Source organism: Mercurialis annua, linkage group LG3 (assembly GCF_937616625.2).
Source record: "Mercurialis annua linkage group LG3, ddMerAnnu1.2, whole genome shotgun sequence".
NCBI lineage: Eukaryota > Viridiplantae > Streptophyta > Magnoliopsida > Malpighiales > Euphorbiaceae > Mercurialis > Mercurialis annua.
In genome coordinates this window covers 74,549,309-74,571,916 of record NC_065572.1, presented here as the reverse complement: position 1 = coordinate 74,571,916, position 22,608 = coordinate 74,549,309, and the positions used below count along the sequence as shown (strand labels likewise).

At 33.0% G+C, this 22,608-nt stretch overlaps 2 protein-coding genes across 3 annotated transcripts; both read left to right on the top strand.

The window, feature by feature from the left end:
• Positions 1-313: 313 nt before the first annotated feature.
• On the top strand, positions 314-2,161 carry LOC126674070 (bidirectional sugar transporter SWEET3). The gene is made up of 6 exons (XM_050368442.2): positions 314-415; positions 531-567; positions 652-874; positions 1,007-1,168; positions 1,461-1,580; positions 1,710-2,161. The coding sequence occupies exons 1-6, from the start codon at positions 379-381 to the stop codon at positions 1,872-1,874; spliced, it is 744 nt and encodes a 247-aa protein (XP_050224399.1). The 5' UTR covers positions 314-378; the 3' UTR covers positions 1,875-2,161.
• A 3,051-nt stretch (positions 2,162-5,212) lies between these two features.
• LOC126673376 (polypyrimidine tract-binding protein homolog 2) lies at positions 5,213-13,296 on the top strand. 2 transcript variants are annotated; one of them, XM_050367500.2, is made up of 13 exons: positions 5,213-5,692; positions 6,335-6,586; positions 6,847-7,117; positions 9,083-9,342; positions 9,424-9,633; positions 10,726-10,788; positions 10,873-10,946; positions 11,336-11,431; positions 11,592-11,649; positions 11,986-12,090; positions 12,182-12,263; positions 12,447-12,559; positions 12,655-13,296. In XM_050367500.2, exons 1-13 carry the CDS (start codon positions 5,336-5,338, stop codon positions 13,012-13,014), a joined length of 2,301 nt encoding a protein of 766 aa, XP_050223457.1. In that variant the 5' UTR covers positions 5,213-5,335; the 3' UTR covers positions 13,015-13,296. The 2 variants fall into 2 exon arrangements, with proteins under 2 accessions (XP_050223457.1, XP_050223456.1); XM_050367499.2 differs by lacking the exons at positions 5,213-5,692; positions 6,335-6,586; positions 6,847-7,117 and adding an exon at positions 8,770-8,975 and having other exon boundaries at positions 9,105-9,342.
• The last annotated feature ends 9,312 nt before the right edge of the window (positions 13,297-22,608 follow it).

Genomic DNA, 22,608 nt, shown 5'->3' with positions numbered 1-22,608 from the left:
TGGCATACCATACCATCAAATTTCAAACTAATATTTGGCCTTATTATAGTCGTCCAGTGATCGGAAAATTGATAAAAATATTAATTTGATACATTTTTAAAAAGTTGAAATACTAATACGAAACAAATAAAAGTTCAAACATCAAAATAGAAAATTTAGAAAAGCTTAGACACCAGTTGTGCAATTTATCCTTCTTTAATTGATGAGTCTTATTTCAATTTCAATTTATTCCTTTCTTTTTTCACCTCTTTTTTTTTCACCTCTTTTTTCACCTCTTAGCTAGCTAGTATTTATATGCCCACAAGAATGTTAGACATCCACAAGACATTTAAACGTACTTAGATCATTTTTGCATATACCGTGCCAATATATAAAAAAATGGGAGAGGGGCTGCGGTTGGCTGTAGGAGTCATGGGTAAATATTGTTCTTTTTGCTTGCACTATATTATACGGAAACTTATCGAATTTTATGTTTTTCGGTATTTCATTTCCGTTTTCAAGTTGCAACCTGGATTTTTCTTATTTTGCAGGCAATGCAGCTTCTTTGTTACTTTACGCTGCTCCCATGTAATGTTAAATTAATCCAAGAGTGTTTTAGACTAACTATTAATTTAAAAGTGAAGCTAATTAATTGAAGATGTTTAATTACAGATTAACTTTCGTTAGGGTGATAAGAAAAAGAAGCACAGAGGAGTTTTCATGTGTGCCGTACATTGTTACACTGGCAAATTGTCTCATTTACACTTGGTACGGACTGCCTGTTGTAAGCTATAAATGGGAAAATTTCCCTTTGGTCACCATCAATGGTCTCGGCATTTTCTTCGAAGTCTCTTTCATTCTCATTTACTTCCGATTTTCTGAATCCAGAACGAAGGTGAGCTGAGCTTGTATTTATTTATTTATTTATTTACTAATTAAGACATACATGCCAATTTATTATTTGTTAATTACATATTATCATAAAATAAATACTATTTTTGGTTGAACAATATACATCAACATACAGATAAAAGTTGCTATTAGAACGATCCCCGTCATCCTATATTCCGCGGCCACTGTAGCTATCTCATCTTTTGCGTTCCACGATCACCATCATCGCAAATTATTTACCGGTAGCGTTGGGCTGCTTGCCTCGGTCGGAATGTATGGTTCACCATTGGTGGTTATGGTTAGTCTCCTCTTGATCCTGATTTACTTTCAGACTATAGCATTAGAACATGAAATCTATGAAAAAAAATCAAACATATACAACAAGGGTTAAATGTCTAGATGGTACCTAAGCTATATGATATGTTTTAAATGGTACCTAAACTTTATTTATATTTTTTAATACCATATTCTTATTTCAAAAGAAAACATCTTCACAACAATTTAATTAATCAGTAAGGTTAATGCACGTCCATTCAACTTCCAAATAATAAATTAAACATAACTAATTAACTATATTATTATATGTGCAGAAGCAAGTAATTACAACAAAAAGCGTGGAATTCATGCCCTTCTATTTATCATTTTTCTCATTTCTCGCCAGTTCTCTTTGGCTAGCTTATGGTCTCTTGAGCCATGATCTGTTTATTGCGGTTTGTACTTTTACAATTTATAATTTACTTATGTTCCTGCTTAATTTACATAATTTAATAATATTATATAGTTAATTTGTCGTGTTAACTAATCGATTAATTGAATATATTCGTGTTTTATTTTTGCAGTCCCCTAATTTCCTCGGGGTACCCTTTGGCATCCTCCAACTTGTATTGTACATCATTTATAGGAAAAAAAGTGTCATGGAAGAACCAAAAAATTGGGATTTAGAGAAAAATAATGAAGACAAGTCCAAGCAATTGCAGCTACCTGCTGATAGCGGCAAAAGCTGAAGATCCAAGGTTGAAACAAGTGTTTATAATAATTGGGATTCCTTAATTTTCTGAAGCATTCTCCAAGCAGATTATTATTGAAATTATCTATGAAAAATTATAAAGTTTGAGACAAATTATTTTAAATTTTAGTGCCTTTGACACTAAATGATGTGTACTAATTTTTAAATTATCCACCATCATGCAGTTAGAGTACTATTATTTTAGTGTTAGTTGAAATGTATTAGTGAAATTGTGCAAATTGTGTAATGAATAAAACACAATAAATGATCAGCAATATTTGTTCATGATTTTTATGTTTTAATTAATTTTTGGATCAGTTTGAACTGAAAATAACTTGAGTGGTAAATTATATTTTATTTATAACAAGGGAGAAGGTGCAAAAATGACCCTAATATATAGCTCGCGTCTCTTATAAGCACCTCATGTATTTCGGATTTCAAATATAATCATAATGTCTTGAAACGCATCAAATAAATACACAAATTAGACAGTGTTAAACAGAATTGTAAGTTGAGCCTTTTTGTGTCTTTTTGATGCATTTTCAAACCGTTTGAGTTATTTTTGAAATCCGAAATACATGAAATGCTTATAAGAGACGAGAGCTGTACATTATGATCATTTTTGCTCCTTTTCGCCTTTTACCAGTTAAACCCTTCAATTATATTTATTAATAAAATTGAATATCTGTTAACAAATTATTTTTCATGGCCCATTTATGATATTTAATTTTTTCACATGATTGTTTGTATCAAAAGTCAACTATATAATAGTAAAATGAGTATATTCCTATCTAGTGATAGAAAGCTTCATTTCCTCTATCAATGGAGCCATGAAGGAGATTGTGTACATATTTTCAAACAAGAAAGGGTTTTCCAGTCCTTCAATTTTGATTTATCTTTCTTTTTTCAGTTTACAAAGTAGATTTTAAACAATGAAACTCTTAAAATAAGCCAAAATGAATCATCTAAATTGATTGTTTAACTTAGTCCAAAATTATTATATATCTTTATTAGTTATATATATTTTTTGTACAAGCAGCCGTAGTTTCTGGGAGGTTAGGGGTTAGACATGCCTTCCGTTGATGGGTTTATTAAGAATATTTTTAGAGTAAAAAATTGTAGACTTGTTATAAAGAAGCATTATGTGCATTTAAAAAGATTGATACAGCTGATATTTTTACTTTGAAAAGTCAAATGATTTATTTAGTTAGAAAATTATAATAAATAACATATTGTTCGGTTTAAAAAATTAAAATTAAAATAGATGAATGGTAATATCATTTGGTTTAAAAATTTAAAAGACCCCTCACCCCTCCTAAAATAAAATCCTGATTCTTCCATTGATCATGGTGACCAATATATTAAAGTAGAACACAAGTTAATTCGAGAATTTGGAATAATATAATAAAGCGTGCATGATTTTTATTGCGAACTTGTAATGACCTCCAACCATTTAGAAAACACATTGAATTTGTTCTCACTGATCAAATATACCAAAACTCAAAAATCATTCCTTAAAAAGTAATCTAAAAATTGACTACACGAATCACTATCAAGGACACCTGAAATTACATCAAGCGTGACTGTTAAAAATGAAAAGAAAATCTTAAGTGAATCAATTCATTAAACCTCTGTTACTTTATAACAAAATGGTAAGTGATTTATGTTAGCTACACATTATCTCAGATATGGTAAAAATGAAAACATACGTACTAAAACCGTACCTTTATATAAGTAAATATTTGATTTTTATAATAATTGGGGTTAATTAGAATAAAAATTTAAATTTTAACGTATTTTATAATTATAAAATAAATTTTATAATTCAGAATATAGAATAATTTTTTGGTAAGAAAATGTCTATGTCAGGACATTTACATCAATATTTTTTTATCGAGAAATAGTTTGCTATTTTAAATTATAAAAATTAATTATTCATATTTGTTGTCAAATTTTAAAATTTATATTTTAATTATAAAATATTTTAAAATTTATAATTTAATCTATCTTAATAATTGAAATTATTAGATTAATTTATTGTATATTTAGTGTGACATTGTGTAAAATCATTACTTTTAAAATAATTATTTTCTACTACATAACAATTAAGGGATAACTAAACATTTGGTGTACCAACTTTTTAAAATATGACAATTTGGTGTCTAAACAAAATTTTATTACAAAGAGGTAAGTTAACTTGTTTGATAATTACAAGTTAGTGTTTATTACCGGTTTCTGACATAAAAGGTGACATGGAACACGACGTGGCTCTAATTTACAGGGGACATTTATTGACATGGCATTATAATTATTATTATAATTTTATGAAGTCATTTGGACAATTAAAACGGGATTTAGTTTAGGGTTAGTAAAAAATTGAAGGGAATACTGTTTTGACGATACAAATGTCCATTCACAGCGACATCTTCACCGCAGCAACGTCTTCATCGCAACAGCATCACCGTAGCAGTGTCTTCATCGCAACAGCGTCACCGCAGCAGTGTCTTCATCGCAATAGCGTCACCGCAGCAGCGTCTTCATCGCAGTAACAACAGCAACGAACAACAGCGAATAAGAGAATGGGGACTTCGATTGTGACAACAAGAAGAAGATGAGGACGAGCGGTGGGTTTGGGGCAAAACAGAGATGGGTTGGGAATCTTGGGATGAGGGGCGGCGGTGGATTGTGGCAAGCTCAAACAAAATCTGTCAAACATTAGGTTAGGCATTTTAGGTTTATGTTACAGAATGAAAAAAAAAATTAAGAAAGGTTCTTTAATTTTTATTTTAAAGTTAATTTTGTCCATTTCAAATTATTCAAACCCCTAAAATTCAAGTCATTTACATTTTAATTAATATTGCCTATGTGTAAATTGATAACTGCCACATACCCCATGTCTTTAATGGCTACCGAAACAAAACCGATAAAAACCACTAACTTGTAATTATTAAACAAGTTCACTTACCTTTTTGTTATAAATTTTAATTTAGACACCAAATTGTCATATTTTAAAAAGTTCAGACACCAAAAGTTTAATAATCCCTAACAATTAACAACAACCGCAGGATCCTAATTTGTAGTTAAACAAGTACATTGCAGGACATCAAGCCCCTTAATTTTTCTTTTTAAGAAAAGCCCCTTAATTTTTAATTTGTAATTTTTACTTATTGTTTAGAGATAAATTAACATAATCGCCTCAAAAAACATGCAAGTAATTTACGATTTCAAATATCCAGGTGTTGAATAATCCGCATTTAGAACCAAAATCCATGCAGAGCGACACGTAGCTCTCTTCCAAAAACGAACACACTCTTCAGTCTTCGCATATCCATTTCCATCTCCAACGAAAAATTCAACAAAAAAAAAAATACAAGTTCACTTCATTAATGATCACTAATACAATTAATTGAACACACAAAATCCTGACTGTAAATAACCTAAATATAATACTCCACAAAAATGGTGAAGCTAGCGTCAGCAAGAGAGAGCAGAATGTACGGACCGAGACTTGGTCGGAACCGAGCAGAATATGTAAACGCAGGGCTTTATGTGTTTGCGACCATATTGCTGATTGGCGGGTTCGTGGCTTTGTTCTCGATGGAGCCTCGGTCTGGTTTGGCTCTAATGTTTATAGCGTTAGGGCTTATAATGGTGGTCAATCTTCATGATCTTATCGCCCATCTCGCCGGAATCGACTACCGGTTACCTTTGATGGGATTCGATACGCAGCTTGCGCTTGTGGAGTTCGCAGTTCCGGTTGTTCAGACCCTTGGGGCTTTGCTTTTGTTCTTGGGGGTCTTTTTTCTTTTTCTTCAGGTAATTTTTATTTAGGGTTTTGCAAGCTATATATTTCATCTTGATTTTTAGGCTTGATGATTGCAAAAGAAAAAATAATCCTTTGCCAGTGCGCTAAATCTTTAAAAAAACCGTTAATTTTGATTAATTTCGTATTTTTAGCTTTCAACTATAGTCATTTTTCAAATTCGATTGGAGCTGAAAATGGCGATTTTAAAAAATTTGGTTAGAATTGACTGCACAGGCAAAGGATTGGTTTTTTTTCAAGTCACTAAGGTTAATTGTATTCCGAATAGCTAACGACATTGATGCCACCAAATACTAGCTAATACAAAACTCTGCTTTAATTATATCAATCATACATTGGTTCGATCACGAGAGACTTTTTATTGATAGTGTGACATGCCGTATAATTAAGTTAAATTTTTCAATCAATTGAGATTATTTAATTTTAGAAACTTTGATGTGAGCTATATTAATCAGAGATTTTAATTTAATTATAGGCGTGTCACCCGTCAATAGAGTGAACCGACTCATAAGAAAATTGAATGCAACATTTAATTGGAATTTGCTATTTTGTTTTGTTGCTGCATTATCTATATTAGTGCTGTAATATTTGTTAGTTAGAAAAGGAGTGTGACTATCTTTAGTCTCCAACTGTAGGAAGAGAAAGGGTATGGTTACAACAAATTGGAAAAGTATGCCATTAACATGCTTATTGCTGGACCAGTTCTTTGGATTGTTGGATCAATCCATAACTCGTGCCAAATTTATGAGCGAGCCGACGGACATGTCCAAATCTTGCAAGAAAGTGTCCACATCCCGTTTTTGATGGGGAGTTTGTTGTTCTTGGTTGGTGCCATTCTCAATATTCATGAGCAAGATGGGCTAGATCACCATGGCCTACAATTACTGGTATGCTGCAACATCTTTAATTGTCCGACTGAATTTCTATGTGCATTCATAATTTTGTTGTATTATTTTGATTTTCTAGAAAGATTTAGATAATTTTTGAAAAACAAGTTCTGTAATACAGTTCAAGCCATGTTGCATAGAAACTTCTCGAATTTTACGTTTCCGGTTTCGAAATTATTCTGAAAATGACATTTTTCTGTTTTCCGTTTCAGCGTTTCCGTCTTACTACATAACATGCAAGTATAATTTCTTAAATGCAGGGCGGTACCTTTGTGTGGATTGGAATATTTGGAAGCTTATTATTGTTTATTGGGGGATTAACAAATGTGATTAAAGTGTTCAAGATGCAACAAATCGATGGACTGCGTCTCGAGAAACTTCGAGGAGGAGCTCAGGAACGTTTGCTGCAGCAACGGGAGGGGCATCTCCCGCTTCTTGCGGAAGAACATAGGAGAAGGAAAATGATAATTGATGAAGCAAAAGCTGCGCCGGTTGCCCCTGTTGCAACTCCTTACAAAGATGTGCTTATTGGCCAAAGTTAGAGAGATTGTTTCAGTTCTGTTAGTTGTAATAAATGATTTTTTTGCCACTTCTGTGTTTATGGATTTTAGAAACTCATAAGTAACACAATTGATATTCTTGTTTATAGGGAGGCAGGGTCCATTTTAATCTGTCCATTAGGATGAGCATTGATGAATTACATTCTTTCCAATAGAATTAATTGAATTATTACTGATTGATTTAATTAGATAAACTTAAAATTAAAATACATTGAATTAGTTGAATAACTGGATTAAATTAAGAAAAATGTAATATGTAATAAATAAAAATATAAAGTGTAATTTAATAACTTTAATCATAATTGAATCAACTTTTATATTGATCATATCAAATTAATTGAATTAACATTAAAATTTCAATTAGTTTTTTTTTGGACATGATTAGGAAAGATATACTCCCTCTGTCCAATTTAAGAAGGGACATATCCCGTTTTTATTTGTCCCACTTAAGAAGGCTATATCGTGTTTTTTTGTGTCAATTTATATAAATTTTCTTTTTTACCCTCTTTTCTCTTTCCATAATTAATAACTATTAGTCTATACATAAAATACAACACTATCATAAATAAGGGTAAAATAAGAAAATATTATAATAGTTAATGCTTTCTTAATATATATGAAAAAATTATTTGTCCCTTCTCAAACGGGACGGAGGGAGTATATTTTTTAAATCAACATTGTTTGTAAGAAATTTTTTCTTATTGTATTTGTGAATGTAAATAAGTTAAACACTACAATGTTTATGTTTATCTATATCTATCTATATCTATATCTATCTATATCTATACTATATATAAAAGCACGGATGGGGGGGACAGGCAAATTTACTGAATAATCCTTTTAAGTTTACTACTAAATAAAGGTTTTATAGTCATTAACTAATTAGTTATTTAATTAATCACTATTATAATTAAAGTCCTAATTAAAATATCACTATTATAATTAAAGTCCTAATTAAAATAGGTAGCTAAATTATCTCCAATTTAGTTTTTAGTATGTAAACAATAACTAAATTGTCTCCAAATTAGTAGGAATACCTATCTTTTAGTTTGATTGAGCTACAAATTTCTATCTTATTATTTTTAAAGATATTGTTAATAAAATTAAATTAATTATTTAATTACGGTTATTATAAAATCAAAAGAAGAGTAAATTCAATATGGAAAAAAATTGATAACCGAATATATTATATTTACTTTTACAAAAATTCTTAACTAATTTAATATTAATTATAAATAAAAAAAATTGATTTAATTATAATAAATTTATTAATATGTTCATTGACGAATTACGTTACGAGCCACGTGCATAGCACGTAATGCGAAACTAGTTTTGTGTAAATAAATGAACAAAAAATTTAGTTCAAGCTCGATTTGTTTATAATACTGATAAATACAAATTGAGCTTTTATCGAACTGCTCGAGCCTCGTGAGCAGTTCCGTTTGTTTGCAGCCCTATCTTTAAGCTTCAGCTTAATGTTCAACTGAGTGGGTATCTTGACCAGGTCAAACGGGCTAAAAGCCCACATTAAAATCAAGATAGGTCCAGATCCAAAACTTTTGGGCTCAGCTCACGCCCATTTATCCGGAGGATCAGATCATGCATTCATGCTAAAATACGCTGAATATCTCACCCTCGCACAAATCATTGACGCGGCGACGCATTTCGTGCTACGCTAAACCAGGTGCTCATTACGCTCACCCCGCACCAAAATATTTCTGTACTAATCTGTATAATTTCTAAGACAATCCATCAACTCTCTCCAATTTACTGGTCCCTGTGCCCTCGCGAAACCCTAAATTTAACGTTATCGCAGTTGAATTCCTCAGGTATTGCAGCTTCAATCTGAACTGCGTTATTTGTTTTTACTATTTTGATTATTTTAAAAATTATTTAATATAACAGTTTGGTTGAGTGATTTGGATTATCTTATTAGAATTGGCATTTTTATGTTGCAGTGGTAATCTGAGGGGTAGTAGAGTATTTTTGCTTGAGGTATTGTGCAACGGAATGGCATCGGTTTCGACTCAGCCGCAGTTCCGTCTTACTCAACCGCCGTCAAAAGTGTTGCATTTAAGAAACTTGCCGTGGGAATGCATCGAGGAGGAATTGGTTGAGCTAGGGAAGCCATTCGGAAAAGTTGTCAACACAAAATGCAATGTTGGAGCCAATAGAAATCAAGCTTTTATAGAATTCGTGCGTAATTCTTTTCGGTTTTCTCTAGTGTGCAATTTTTAATCCAATATTACGTAATTTGTTCTGTTTAATGTTTTCCAGGCGGATTTAAATCAAGCTATTGCGATGATTTCATACTATGCTTCATCATCGGAACCTGCTCAGGTGCGGGGGAAGACGGTCTACTTGCAGTATTCTAATAGGCAAGAGATAGTCAACAATAAAACAACAGCCGATGTTGCTGGAAATGTGTTGTTAGTAACGATTGAAGGTGATGATGCACGCCTTGTCAGCATTGATGTAATGCATTTGGTAAGTAATTAGCAAATTTTCTTCTAATTGAAAGGATGACCATGTTTCTAAAGAAATGTACCAATTCTATACTCAGGCTGTAGTTTGTATTGCTTTCAAATGCATCATTTGACAATTGACATGAATGTAAATGGATCAGCAGGCCCTTGTCAAAGGAATATCTTCGATGGCAGCTTATTGCATTGGGAGAAAGAGCACATGTGTGTTTGTCTCCTTTCTACTTTCCTTAACACTGCCTCTTTCTTCCCTACTCTCTCCCTTCTCAGCTTCCTTTCCTGCCTCTGAAATTTAGGATATTTTCATTTCTTTAATCCCTTGCTGTCCCTCCACCTGTAATTCTTAATAATCTGCATAGGATAGAAGATATATTTTTCTGTTGATAGATATTATATTACTGCTTCTTCCGTTGTTTTAAGTATCTGGTCGACTATTAGATGGCATTATTATCTAAATTCATTTAAATTGCGTGTATTTTACTAGAATATAATATTCATTTTGAAATTGCATGTATTGCACCGGAAGCATTACGTGATTGAATTTTTTAATCTCGAGTGAGAGTTAAGATTTTTATTTCATTGAATTAGGAATCTTTGTTCACATACAACGATTTTTTTGCTCATTACGATGAAGGAAATCGTGGGCAGACAATGTAGGGATTTCTTTATTGTGCTCAGGATATTGCTTAGTTATAACTCTTTTTGCAAAACCTTGACCCAGAGTAAAAGTAGGCATTGACAATCATACTGTGTACTGATGAGCACTTAAGGCTGTGTAAATAAGACTCCCTCCTCGTAATGGCATTGTAATAATATTTTTGGGATTCATGAAAAGGGTTTTTATTTTTCAATTTTTTTTAAATATGAATTTAGCCAGTGCATGGAGCATACCATGTTTATGTGTGAGTATCGTTAGAGACATTTGGCTGATTGTGTCCATTGAGCTCAGCTTATAGTTTTACGTTTTTCCACCTGAAGCTGTCATGTTTTAGAACTATTTCATTAATGATGAAGAACTATTTTATATTCTGGAATGTGCTTGCTCTAAATTTGTACATCTTTTCAATTTGACTTCTTTAAAACTTTATTGATGCAGGTTTTTTCTGCTTTCGGATTTGTACACAAGATTACTACGTTTGAGAAGACAGCTGGATTCCAGGTCCTTTTTAATCTCATATTTAATTCTTCTTTATGGTATCTTTTTACCTTCAAACATAAGCTCATTTTAGGCATGTTTTTTCAGGCATTGGTGCAATTTTCTGATTCAGAAACTGCTTCTTCTGCAAAAGATGCCCTGGATGGAAGAAACATCCCTAGGTGACGGTTGTTTTAATTGTGTGACATGGTATTTAGTCGACTTTCTATGGACATAAAATTTTAGACGGGCGAACATGAATTTAATGAACCTCCTTTTATGTCATTTAGGAGAATGGCGTCTATGTTCTAATGAACTTTTGGTGAAATGTTGAAATTCTGTGTCACATATTTTCATGTTTTAGATTTTAAAAGGTTCTGCTAGTACAGCAATTATTTCTACACTCAAAAAACTGTTGAGGTTGGACCTTGAAATGATGCTTATTAGAAAATTGATATGCCCGGAGATTCAACTTCTTCTTAATTTTCTGGCAAAAGCATTTAAATCATTTTGTTCCTTTAGTTTAAAATTTTCATCTATGTGCCATTCAACTTATGTTTTGATGTACCAGATATCTGCTTGCTGATAATATTGGAGCATGTACCCTTAGGATAACATATTCTGCTCATACAGATTTGAGTGTAAAATTCCAGAGCCATCGAAGCAGGTATTCCTAGTGTTGAGGTCCATAATCCCCTCTCATACACTCTGTAAAATGGGGTTACTCTTTTTACAGTATTTTAGCCTTCATTTTATGTATTGGTATTCTCATTTATTGGACCACTGCATGTGATTTATGTCATATATTTCACTTTTTCTTTGTTTAGGGACTACACAAATCCAAACCTTCCCGTTGCACCATCAGCTATAGATGGCAGTGGTTTGGTAAGGCACTCTAAACTGTTTTTTCTTATGGGAAGCAATAGTCTAAGAATTATAATTTCCTGTGACTTGGATTAGGTGTGGTTTTCATTGTGCTGCCCACATTTAGGTTATTTCAATTTTAAAGCCCTCATAGTTGAAGCTAGTTATTACGTTTATTTGAATTTTTTGTGACGAAACCAATTTTGAAAGTTTTGTAAGCTTGAATGCATGCATTTAATGTTTTTTCTCCATACATAAATATGCATTTGGTTGCTCCTTTTAGTTCTACTTGCAGATGCGATGGAGTATCTTATTGTTTTTTTATCTTCATTAACTGCTACTCATTTCTCTTTGCAGTTCAGTGTGGGCCTTGATGGGAAGAAACTAGAACCTGAGAGTAATGTTCTTCTTGCATCAATCGAGAACATGCAGTATGCTGTCACAGTAGATGTTTTGCGCATGGTATTCACAGTCATCTGATGGTCATTTTATTTGTGGTCTACTGTGCATTTCAAGAAACTGATAAGTTTCCGTTCCTTGTTATTTGATCAAGGTTTTTTCTTCTTTCGGGCCTGTCCAGAAGATTGCCATGTTTGATAAGAATGGTGGACTTCAGGCTTTAATCCAGTACCCTGGTACTATATAAATTTCTATATGTTCTATTTCAGGGAAGATCACCAATGCTATTGAGATTCAGCTTAATATCTTCGTTCATTTCTAGGATGGTTGATCTGAATATGATAGATTTCCTTATTACTTAAATTGCTGTGTGGAGAGTGATGGATTGTAGGTTCCGTCTTGATTGGTTTCTTTTGCAGATGTACAGATGGCTGTTGTGGCAAAGGAAGCATTGGAAGGCCACTGCATCTATGATGGAGGTTTCTGCAAACTTCACATCTCGTATTCACGTCATACTGATCTCAGTATAAAGGTTGCAATCTGTACCCTTCAACTATGTTCATCCCATTTTGTGTTTGCTACAATGTCCAGAAAATAATAAGAATGCAAGCTGAATGTTGATTACAGGTTAACAATGACCGGAGTAGAGACTATACGCTTCCGAACCCTGCGATGGTTAACGCTCAGCCTTCTATTCTCGGACAACAGCCTGCTCCTTCGGCTGGCCCCCCAACTCATCCATACCCCGGAGCTCAGTTTGCTCCGCATACAGAGCACCCAGCAATGCCTCAGCCTTCAGCTGGATGGGTTACCCATTCAACGCCTGCACATATGAATAACCATCATTACATGCCACCTGGAATGCCACCAGGAATGCCGCCCCACCAAATGGCCCCAGGAATGATGCAGATGCAAGGCCATGGTGGCATACCGCAGGGTGCACTACTGCCACCGCCGCCGCCTTACAGACCTGGGCAAATGCAATAGTATGCAATCAATCAGTAGTCTATTTATGAGTTTCATGTTCAAGAATCTGAAGAGAGGGAGTAATGCTATTTGAAGAAGAGGACCACGGGCTACCCCTCCGCAATTCAAAGCAACCTGCCGAAATTTGTAGTAAACGATGTTGTTCTTTCATTAGTTTTGAAGGTGAGATTATGCAAGCAAGAAGGGTGTGAGCACCTTTTGCAGATCCACCGCTGTTGTGAACACTGGTTGTATGTTACTGTACTACGAAGTTATGCGTTAATCCCATGTATTTATTATTCACTTGAAACTGTTTATTGTTGGAGGGTACATTGTTTTACATAATCTCCGGTCATCTTCAAGGCTCCGGGTACTATGTGTGAATTTTCCGTTTTTGCAAGGTGGTTCCCTTTCGTGCATGTCAAGATATTGTAAATGCCTGTGTTGATGCTTAGCCTTTTTCACTTTTCAAGCCTTGAAGGAGCAGGCAGGCAACATGATCCCTTAACTTTTTATGTGTTTTGCTTTGAAGTTAGTTTTGATGGTTGTTCAACATGAAATAGTTGGCTTATAGGTGTTGATATATTGACAATACAAAAAGAAATTGATGGCTTTAAAGCCATTTGAAAGCATCATGATTTTATTTTATTTTAGTATTCTTCATGCTTATAGTATGTGAATGACTATTTGATGGCTTTGATAGCCATTTTTACAAAAAAGTTGTTGATGAAGTTTGGCCCTATTTGGCTAAATAAATTCTTGAGGTTCCTCGTATTATACATGTTTTAACCATTGTTACATAAATGAAGTTAGTTATTAAAATTTGGTAATTTTTGACCAAATAATACTCAAGAGGTTAGAAATCAAATGACTGTTTTTTAGCCATTGTAAAAGTTTGGCTCTTTTGACCAATTAAACGGTAAACCTTTTGAAGTCAATATTTAAAGGGTTTTCACCTCTCATAGCCATTATCAGAAAATTATGGGAATTTGGTTCAATTTGGCTAAATAATGGCCAAGAGGTTAAAATCAAAAGATCTTTTAGCCATTTTCTATATAATTGCAGAAAATTGGCCTTCTTTTACCAACAAAACCTCTTTGAAGTCCATTTTAAAGGGTTTTAGTAGCCAATTTCATAATTTTACATATATTTAGTCATTTTTTTGCCAAATAATGCTCAAGAGATTTAAAATCAATTGACTTTTAGCCATTTTTAATAAAATTGAAGAAGTTTGCCTCTTTTGTCCAATTAAACCTTTTAAAGTTCATAATTAAAAGGTTTATAAGCCATTTAAAAAAAAATAACATAATTTTTGTCATTTTTGGCCAAATAAAGTTCAAGAGGTCCAGAACCAAGTTTTCTATAAATTTGCAAAAGTTAGCCCCTCTTGGCCAACTAAACTTCTTGAGGATCATATTTGAAGGGTTTTAATTGTCATTTTCAGAAATTTATAGATGTTTATTTTTTTTCTAAATAAAGCTTAATAGGTTAAAAAAACAAATGGCTTTTTAGCCATTTCAATAATCTTTTTGAAGTACTATTTTTATTTTGGTCAACCTACATTCCTAAGATGAATATGGATGGTTCTTAAGTCATTGGAGATATTTCCATAGTCATTGTGCATTGACATTCAAAAATTAGCTGTAGTCTTTTAAGGATAGTGTTGCCATTTTTTCATAATAGCATGAACAATGTTGAAGGTTTGACAAAATTGTTCAGGGTTTGGCATTTTCAAGCCAAATTAACTTGTTTTCTTGGGACGAGGACTCAGTCTACTGAGCCGAAATTCAATATCATTGTCAAAACTCTGGGATGTGTACAGCCCGTAAACCCACATACTTGGTAATTTTGGACTATAATGGCCAGCAATCCAACCTCAACCACTCCATTAATATGAAGATCAATAACTCTAGACCATTAATAATGCTGCAATTAACAGAAGAGGTTCGTGGTTTAATGCTTTTATAGCCATTTTTCACAAATTGGAAAAAAAGGTGATGTTTGGAACTTCTAAGCAAATGAACTTCTTCATAGATCAATGGCTTTTAGACCATTAATAGTGTTTCCATGTCCATTCCTTATGTTTTTCCAACAATTAACGGAAGAGGTTCGTGGTTTAACAACTTTTCTAGCCATTTTTCACAAATCGACAAAAGTGATGAGATAAGCAAAATGAAATTTATAATATGAAGATTAATATATTCTATACCTTAATAGTGTTCATTCTTTCTTATTTTCTTAATAATTACCGAAGAGGCTTTTAAATTAGTAGCTTTTAGCCATTTTTCATATACTAATATAATGCTTGAGGTTTGGCTCTTCCATGCCAAATGAAACTCTAATGTGATTGTTAATTCTACGTTAGTAACTGGCAGTGGTAGAGGTACAAATTTTATATAGGAGGGCGGAATTTTATTAAAAGAAATGATTTGTCATTCGGGTTTTTTATATTAAACGATTTATTGTTCAATTACTAGACTGTAAATATATCACTTGGTCCATTTTGTTAATAAAGTAATCATTAAATTTTATTATATTTTTAGAAAATTATCAACTATACTGATTGTTTTATTTTTACAAATAATTTTTTTACTATAAAAATATTTAATAAATATTAATAATATATTTAAATTTTAATAGAGATTAATAATATATTTAAACTTTGCTTGACAAAAAAATAATTGAAATAATTTATTTATATTAATTAAAGGTTAAGATAAACATCTTATAATAATCAAAAGACTGAAATAAACTACTAACTAAAAAATCAAATGAAACGATTCCATTTTTCTTCCTTTGAAGAAATTAAGAATCCATCTTCCATTAATGGAGGGAACTTTTTTGATTATTATTTTTTCTATTTGAATAAGTTGTATAAAATAAAGAGGCGATTGAGTAAAAAATGAATTTCATTTTGAAATTCTTCTGGCTAGGGGGCGGCCGCACGAGCTCCCCCCTTAACTCAACCATTGGTGACAGAGAAAGTAATCAAAAGATTAAACTAAAAAAATATTGCTTAAAAAGTTCAATATTTTGTTCTTCACACAAAAGCACAAACTGCTAATTAGAGTTCCATACGAACCATCTATAGAAATTTGAAAAAATAGTCAATAGAACAAAAATTAAATATTAACTGAATAAATAGAAATCAATTATTTTTAGATACCGAAATATATAAAAAAAATGACTTTTGCCCGGAATCGATGAAACGTTCCAGGTCCACCATCTCTTTAATTTGTTCCTAACGAATTTCTGACCGATCAAAAATGGATGAATTTATCATCTTTATTGGTTCATGAAAGCAAAGTTAACCAACAAGACAAAGAGGAGCAAGCATTGAAGGCCTCAACAGAACATCACCAGCAATTTAAAGGTGGTAGAGGCAAAAGCAATGATAGAAGAAGCGGTGGAAACAGCCTGAAACATTACCAACATCGAGAAAATCAATTTCAAGGAAGAGGGAGTATTAGAGGAAGAGGACGTGGACGTGGAGCCACCGATCAACAACTGATTATTCCAAATTAGTAGACAAATCAAACGTGGAGTGCTATCGATGTCATAGGTATGGTCATTATCAAACTGAATGTAGAACTAATATGTTAAAGGAAAATGGAGAAAAATCAAATTTTGCAGAAACAGAGGAGGAGATATCTCTGCTAATGGTTTGCAACACCAAAGAAGAGTCCAATAAGCACTTGCGTCACTTAGACACGGGCATCAACAATCATATGTGCGGGGATAAAGAGATTTTTGATACTCTTGATGAGTCATATAGAGATAGCGTAAAATTTGGTAACCATGCCAAAATTTCAGTAATGGGTAAAGGACAGGTAACCATCCGCACTAAAGATAATAATTGTCAAACTATCTCTAGTGTTCTTTTTGTTCCAGATTTGAAGACCAATTTGTTAAGCATTGTTCAGTTGCAAGAGAAGGGTTATGAGATCAAAGTGAAAAATGGTGTGTGCCGCATTCATGACGACAAACGGGATTTGATTGCTCAATCAAAAATGACAGCAAATAGATTGTTCCCTCTCTATTTGGACAGCATTGGCGCAAATTTGCCTCTTAACAAAACTCAAAGGTGATGCTTGGCTGTGGCATTTTCGATACGGACATCTAAATTTTGGTGGACTGAAAACGCTGCAAAAAAAGAACATGGTGACTGGTCTTCCTAAAATTTCAGCTCCCTCTGATGTGTGTGAAGAATGCGTGGTTAGTAAACAACATCGCAATCTGTTTCCGCAAGGCAAATCGTGCAGAGCTCAAAAGGCATTAGAGCTAGTCCATTCTGATCTTTATGGTCCCATTAAACCTTGTTCCAATGGAGGTAAAAGATATTTAATTACATTCATTGACGATTTTAGCCGGAAAACTTTGGTGTATTTCCTGCAGGAAAAATCTGAAGCTTTTACAGCTTTCAAGAACTTTAAAGCACTTGCTGAAAATAAAGTTGGGAACTCAATAAAAGTTCTTAGGACTGATCGGGGAGGAGAATGCAATTCTCGAGAGTTTTCAGATTTCTGTGAAATTCATGGAATCAAGAGGCAACTAACAGCACCTTACATGCCTCAACAAAATGGTGTATGCGAGAGGAAGAATTGTACAATCTGGAACATGGTGTGAAGTCTTTTTGCAAAGAGCGGAGTTCCGAAAACCTTTTGGTCGGAGGCTGTCAATTGGAGTATTCATATTTTGAACAGAAGTTCTACACTTTCTGTTAAAAATCTCACACCAGAGGAAGCATGGAGTGGACGGAAGCCATCAGTGGGTCATTTCAAACTTTTTGGGTGTATCGCATATGCCCATATTCTAGACCAAAGGAGACGTAAACTTGACGATAAAGGAGAAAAATGCATGTTTCTTGGCGTTAGTGATCAATCAAAAGCTTATAAGCTGTATAATCCTAACACTAAGAAAATTATGATTAGCCGCGATGTTGTCTTTGATGAAGAAAATTTCTGGAAATGAGATAAAGATGAAGCTGAGTAATATGTTCTCGCTGATTTTGATGAAGATGAAAGGCAACAACCTGGAGAATGTTCACTTCAAAAACCTATCATTGAAGATGGGTTAGCAGCAGCTCAACACTTTCCTGTGGCAACCCCAAATCAGAAATCAACTCGAGTTAGAAGGATGCCTGCATGGATGGATGATTATGAGGTAACAGGAATTGATCAATCTGATGACCCACTTGTACAATTTGCTTATTTTTCAGATTGTGATCCTGTAATGTTCGAAGAGGCAGTCAAGCAATCAAAATGGAAAAATGCGATAGATGATGAAATTTCAACCATTGGAAGAAATGACACTTGGGAGTTAACTGAGCTTCCAAAAGGGCAGAAGACTATCGATGTGAAGTGGGTATACAAGACAAAGTTAAAAGAAAATGGCGAAGTTGACAAATACAAGGCGCGTTTGGTTGCTAAAGGCTACAAGCAAGAGTTTGGTGTTGATTATAAAGAAGTGTTTGCTCCGGTGGCCAGGCATGATACAGTCAGATTGGTGATAGCTTTGGCAGCACAAAATTCATGGCCTATTTTCCAACTAGACGTCAACTCAGCATTCTTGCACGGAGACTTGGAGGAACATGTATTCATAAAACAGTCTCCTGGTTACATTAAAGTTGGACATGAGCACAAAGTATTTAAATTAAAGAAAGCACTTTATGGACTAAAACAAGCGCCACGTGCTTGCTTGGTATAGTCGCATTGAGGCCTACTTTTTGAAAAATGGCTTTCAAAAATGTCCATATGAACATACATTTTTCATAAAAGTGGAAGGTGATGGTAAAATGCTCATGGTATGCTTATATGTAGACGATTTTATTTATACTAGAAATGACAAGATCATGTTTGATAAGTTTAAGGAGTCTATGATGATTGAGTTTGACATGACTGATCTTGGAATGATTCATTTTTTTCTCAAAATAGAGGTTGTTCAATCTGCTGCATGCATTTTTATCTCTTAAAAGAAATATGTGCAAGAAATTTTAAACAAGTTTCAAATGAAAGATTGCAATCCTGTCAATACTCCAGAAGAAGTAGGTTTGAAGCTTGTTAAAGATCCAAAAGGAAGGAAAACTGACAGCACTCTTTACAAAACAAATTAACGGCAAGACGACCTGATATTATGCATGCAGCCAGTGTCATCAGCAGATATATGGAGTGTCCAACTGAAATGCATCTCTTGGCGGCAAAACTGATTTTCAGATACATACAAGGTACATCTGATTTTGGGCTCTTCTATAAGAGTGAAGAGAAATCAGATTTATTTGGCTTCACTGATAGTAACTATGCTGGAGATCAAGATGATATAAAAAGCACATCTGGTTATGTCTTTATGTTGGGGTCAGGAACAGTCTCATGGTCATCAAGAAAACAGTTTATTGTAACGTTGTCAACCACCGAAGCGGAGTTTGTAGCAGCCACGTCATGTGCTTCTCAAGCAATTTGGATAAGGAAGATTCTTGAGCTGGTTTATTTCATGCAAAAAAGTCCTACACTTATTTACTGTGACAACAGTTCAGCCATAAAGCTATCCAAAAATCCTGTTCTATATGGAAGAAGTAAACACATTGATGTAAGATATCATTTCCTACGAGATCTTACAAGAGATAAGACTATTGAACTTGTGTACTGCAAAAGTGAGGATCAAGTTGCTGACATTTTTACAAAGGCTCTCAAGTTGGCTGTATTTCAGAAGTTGAGGAATTTGCTTGGAGTTTGCAAGATGAGAATTTGATTAAACTGATGTCTAAAGACATTAGTTTAAGGAAAGATATGTTAAGTAAATTTATTAGTATTTATTTTATTTGTCTTAGTCAATAGGAGTTTGTTAATATCTGATCTTATATTCAGATATGTAGGAGTTAATTTCTATCTTCGAAAGCTATTCCTATTTTCTTGTTTCTAGCCGTTGATGTAATGCCTATTTAAAGGCTTAGTTTGATGAATAAATATCAAAATAATTTCTCTCTCTATCTACTCTTATTTTATAACATGAGCGAGTCACTCTTTTGTCAAATCTATTATCGGAAAAGTAATTAATTTTTATTTATTCAATTAATATTTAATTTTTGTTTTATTAACTAATTTGTTAGTTTCGTATAACTGGTTTGCATGAAGCCCTACTTTGCAGTTGGTGGTTGACATCTCTTGGAATTTGATAATAGTTTTTAGGATTTGATTAGATTTTAAATTAATGTTTAGACATTTTTATAGTCGGCTAACTTTTAAAAAATGCTTTTGCGTTAACAACAAAAAATTGAATCTCTTATACAATATTTATTTAGTTTGATCTTTTATTTTCTTTCTCTATCACTAGAGGTGGAGTTAAAGGGCGAGCCTGTGCGGCCGCCCCCTAGCTGAAGGGATTTCAAAAAACAAACATATTGGAAAAGAGGCAAATATGCACCCTGTCGTTTATGATATGAAGAAAGTATGTCTTTTTTAAATTTCGAATTTTAATTAAATCCCTAGCGTTTTAAAATCAGATATCATATAAGGCTTTTTGCATAACAGTGTTAACAAACCATTGAGAGCCCAGCATATGGATTTGAATGCATAAAGAAAAAGAAACAGTTAAATAAAAAAATAAAAGAGAAGAAATAGGTTTTTGATTAATTTCAAATTTATGAAAAATCTTATTTTCTGATTTCGCTTTTAATAAACTTTCTCCAACTCACTATTATTTTGAACTTTTTCCTTTGTTCATCACTAAATTTTTGTTGTTATAGTTTCTTAGTTTTCATCCTAGTTTTCGCATTTTTCTTGCTCCTTCTTTGTCAACTTTTGGAGGAACCATAAGAGAGGAGAAAAAGAGAGATTAAGTAAGAAGAAGTGAAAGAAATAGGTTGAATGAAGGTATATATTGAAATTAATATTAAATAACTTAATATATATATATACATATATATAAAAAAACTAATTAAATATTTATTTTATTTTTATTGTTTAATTAGGCATAAATTATTAATCATATTTATATTTAGTTTCTTTGTTTTTCTTTTATATACTATTCAGTTAATTTATTTTGCATGTCGTCAAATGCCACAATCCTTCAAATAACCAATCCATGCGCGGCGTACGATCTCAATTTTTTGTTTTCAAAAATTATTTACTATAAAATTAATTTTATTTCACAAACGATTTTAACAAACAATTATAAAAATTGACAATATGTTTGATATATTTGCGGGATTACATGAAAATAAATAATATATCAAAATCTAAAAATACAAATTTTAAAGTGTCAATAAATAAACAACAATATAAAAATTGATCCTAATATCTAGTGGTGTTTAATATTTGAAACCTCAGACCGTAATCCAGGCTCGAATGTCGACGCCGCATGTTCTCAGTAATTGTGAGACTGTCTAGTATCCGAAGGCTCCTCGCTGTCGTCAACGTCCCCGTCCTCATTCTGAGCTGAAAGGTCAACATCTGTACCTAGTGTCACAGTACCGGGCTCCTCCTATGTGTCCGGTAGGAGCACAAAAGATGGAAGTGTGATATATATCGGTAGCTCGTGAATGAAGCATGCGGTATGCCTCCAGTTGAGGTTCAAAATGTACAACTAAGACTCTGACGGCGAGAAAACAAGCTGCAACGGATCCTAAGCCCGGCGAGAAAAAAAAGGTCGCAAATGTGACGTCGACGGGGGATCATCTCGAGGTAGCGTGAGACAGTAACACTGATCTAATAGAGTGAACGGCTGATCATCTGTAAATAGCGAGAGACGGTAATACTGATCGGAGGGAGGAAACGATAAGTTGTATAAAATAAAAAGGCGATTGAACAAAAAATGAATTTCATTTTTGAAATTCCTCCTGTTTAGGGGGCGGCCGCACGAGCTCGCCCCTTAGCTCCACCAATAGTGACAGAGAAAGTAATTAAAAAATCAAACTAAAAAAAAAATTGTATAAAAATTTCATTATTCTGTTTTCACACAAATGCACAACTACTAACTATAATTTCACGTGAATCATCTATAAAAAAATTGAAAAATTAATCAATAGAATAAAAATTAAATATTAACTGAATAAATATAAATTAATTATCTTCGGATACTGAAATTTATGAAAGAGTGACTTTTGTCTAGATCATCGATGAACCATTCCAGGTCCACAATCTCTTTAATTTGTTACTAATGAATTTCTGACCGATAAAAAATTGGATGAAGTTATCATCTTTAAATTCGGTTCTTACTGAATCTATCACCAAAGCATGGAAACCTAAACCATGTTTCTCAAGTTCATTTCTTGACATTCTACTACTGGACATTCAAAATTTTCTATAAATATCATATAATTTTATAAAATAAACATTAAAATCTATTTACTTTTCCTTTTTTAAAAACAATAAAAAATATATCAAAACAAAACACATTTTAACCTACCCCGACTTTTAATTGGATAAACTATTGTAGACACCAGTAATGCCTAATATAGGTCCCTCTCGAAGGAGCCCTTCGATGCAATCATTTAAGACGACCACTTCTGTTCATCTACATTTTTTATTGTGAAAAATTGAGGCCAATACTTAAATTAAAAATATTACAATACATTAAATTAGTGAACTATTATACAAATTCTCAAACTTGAAAAATTAAGTA

Bases quoted from the DNA above. Each gene is read 5' to 3' on its own strand.
- LOC126674070 (XM_050368442.2), top strand. From the start codon at position 379: ATGGGAGAGGGGCTGCGGTTGGCTGTAGGAGTCATGG. The intron at 416-530 runs GTAAATATTGTT...CTTATTTTGCAG, and splicing joins GTTGGCTGTAGGAGTCATGG to GCAATGCAGCTTCTTTGTTA. The intron at 1,581-1,709 runs GTTTGTACTTTT...TTATTTTTGCAG, and splicing joins GCCATGATCTGTTTATTGCG to TCCCCTAATTTCCTCGGGGT.
- LOC126673376 (XM_050367500.2), top strand. From the start codon at position 5,336: ATGGTGAAGCTAGCGTCAGCAAGAGAGAGCAGAATGTACGGACCGAGA. The intron at 9,634-10,725 runs GTAAGTAATTAG...TTATTGATGCAG, and splicing joins GCATTGATGTAATGCATTTG to GTTTTTTCTGCTTTCGGATT. The intron at 11,650-11,985 runs GTAAGGCACTCT...TTCTCTTTGCAG, and splicing joins CTATAGATGGCAGTGGTTTG to TTCAGTGTGGGCCTTGATGG.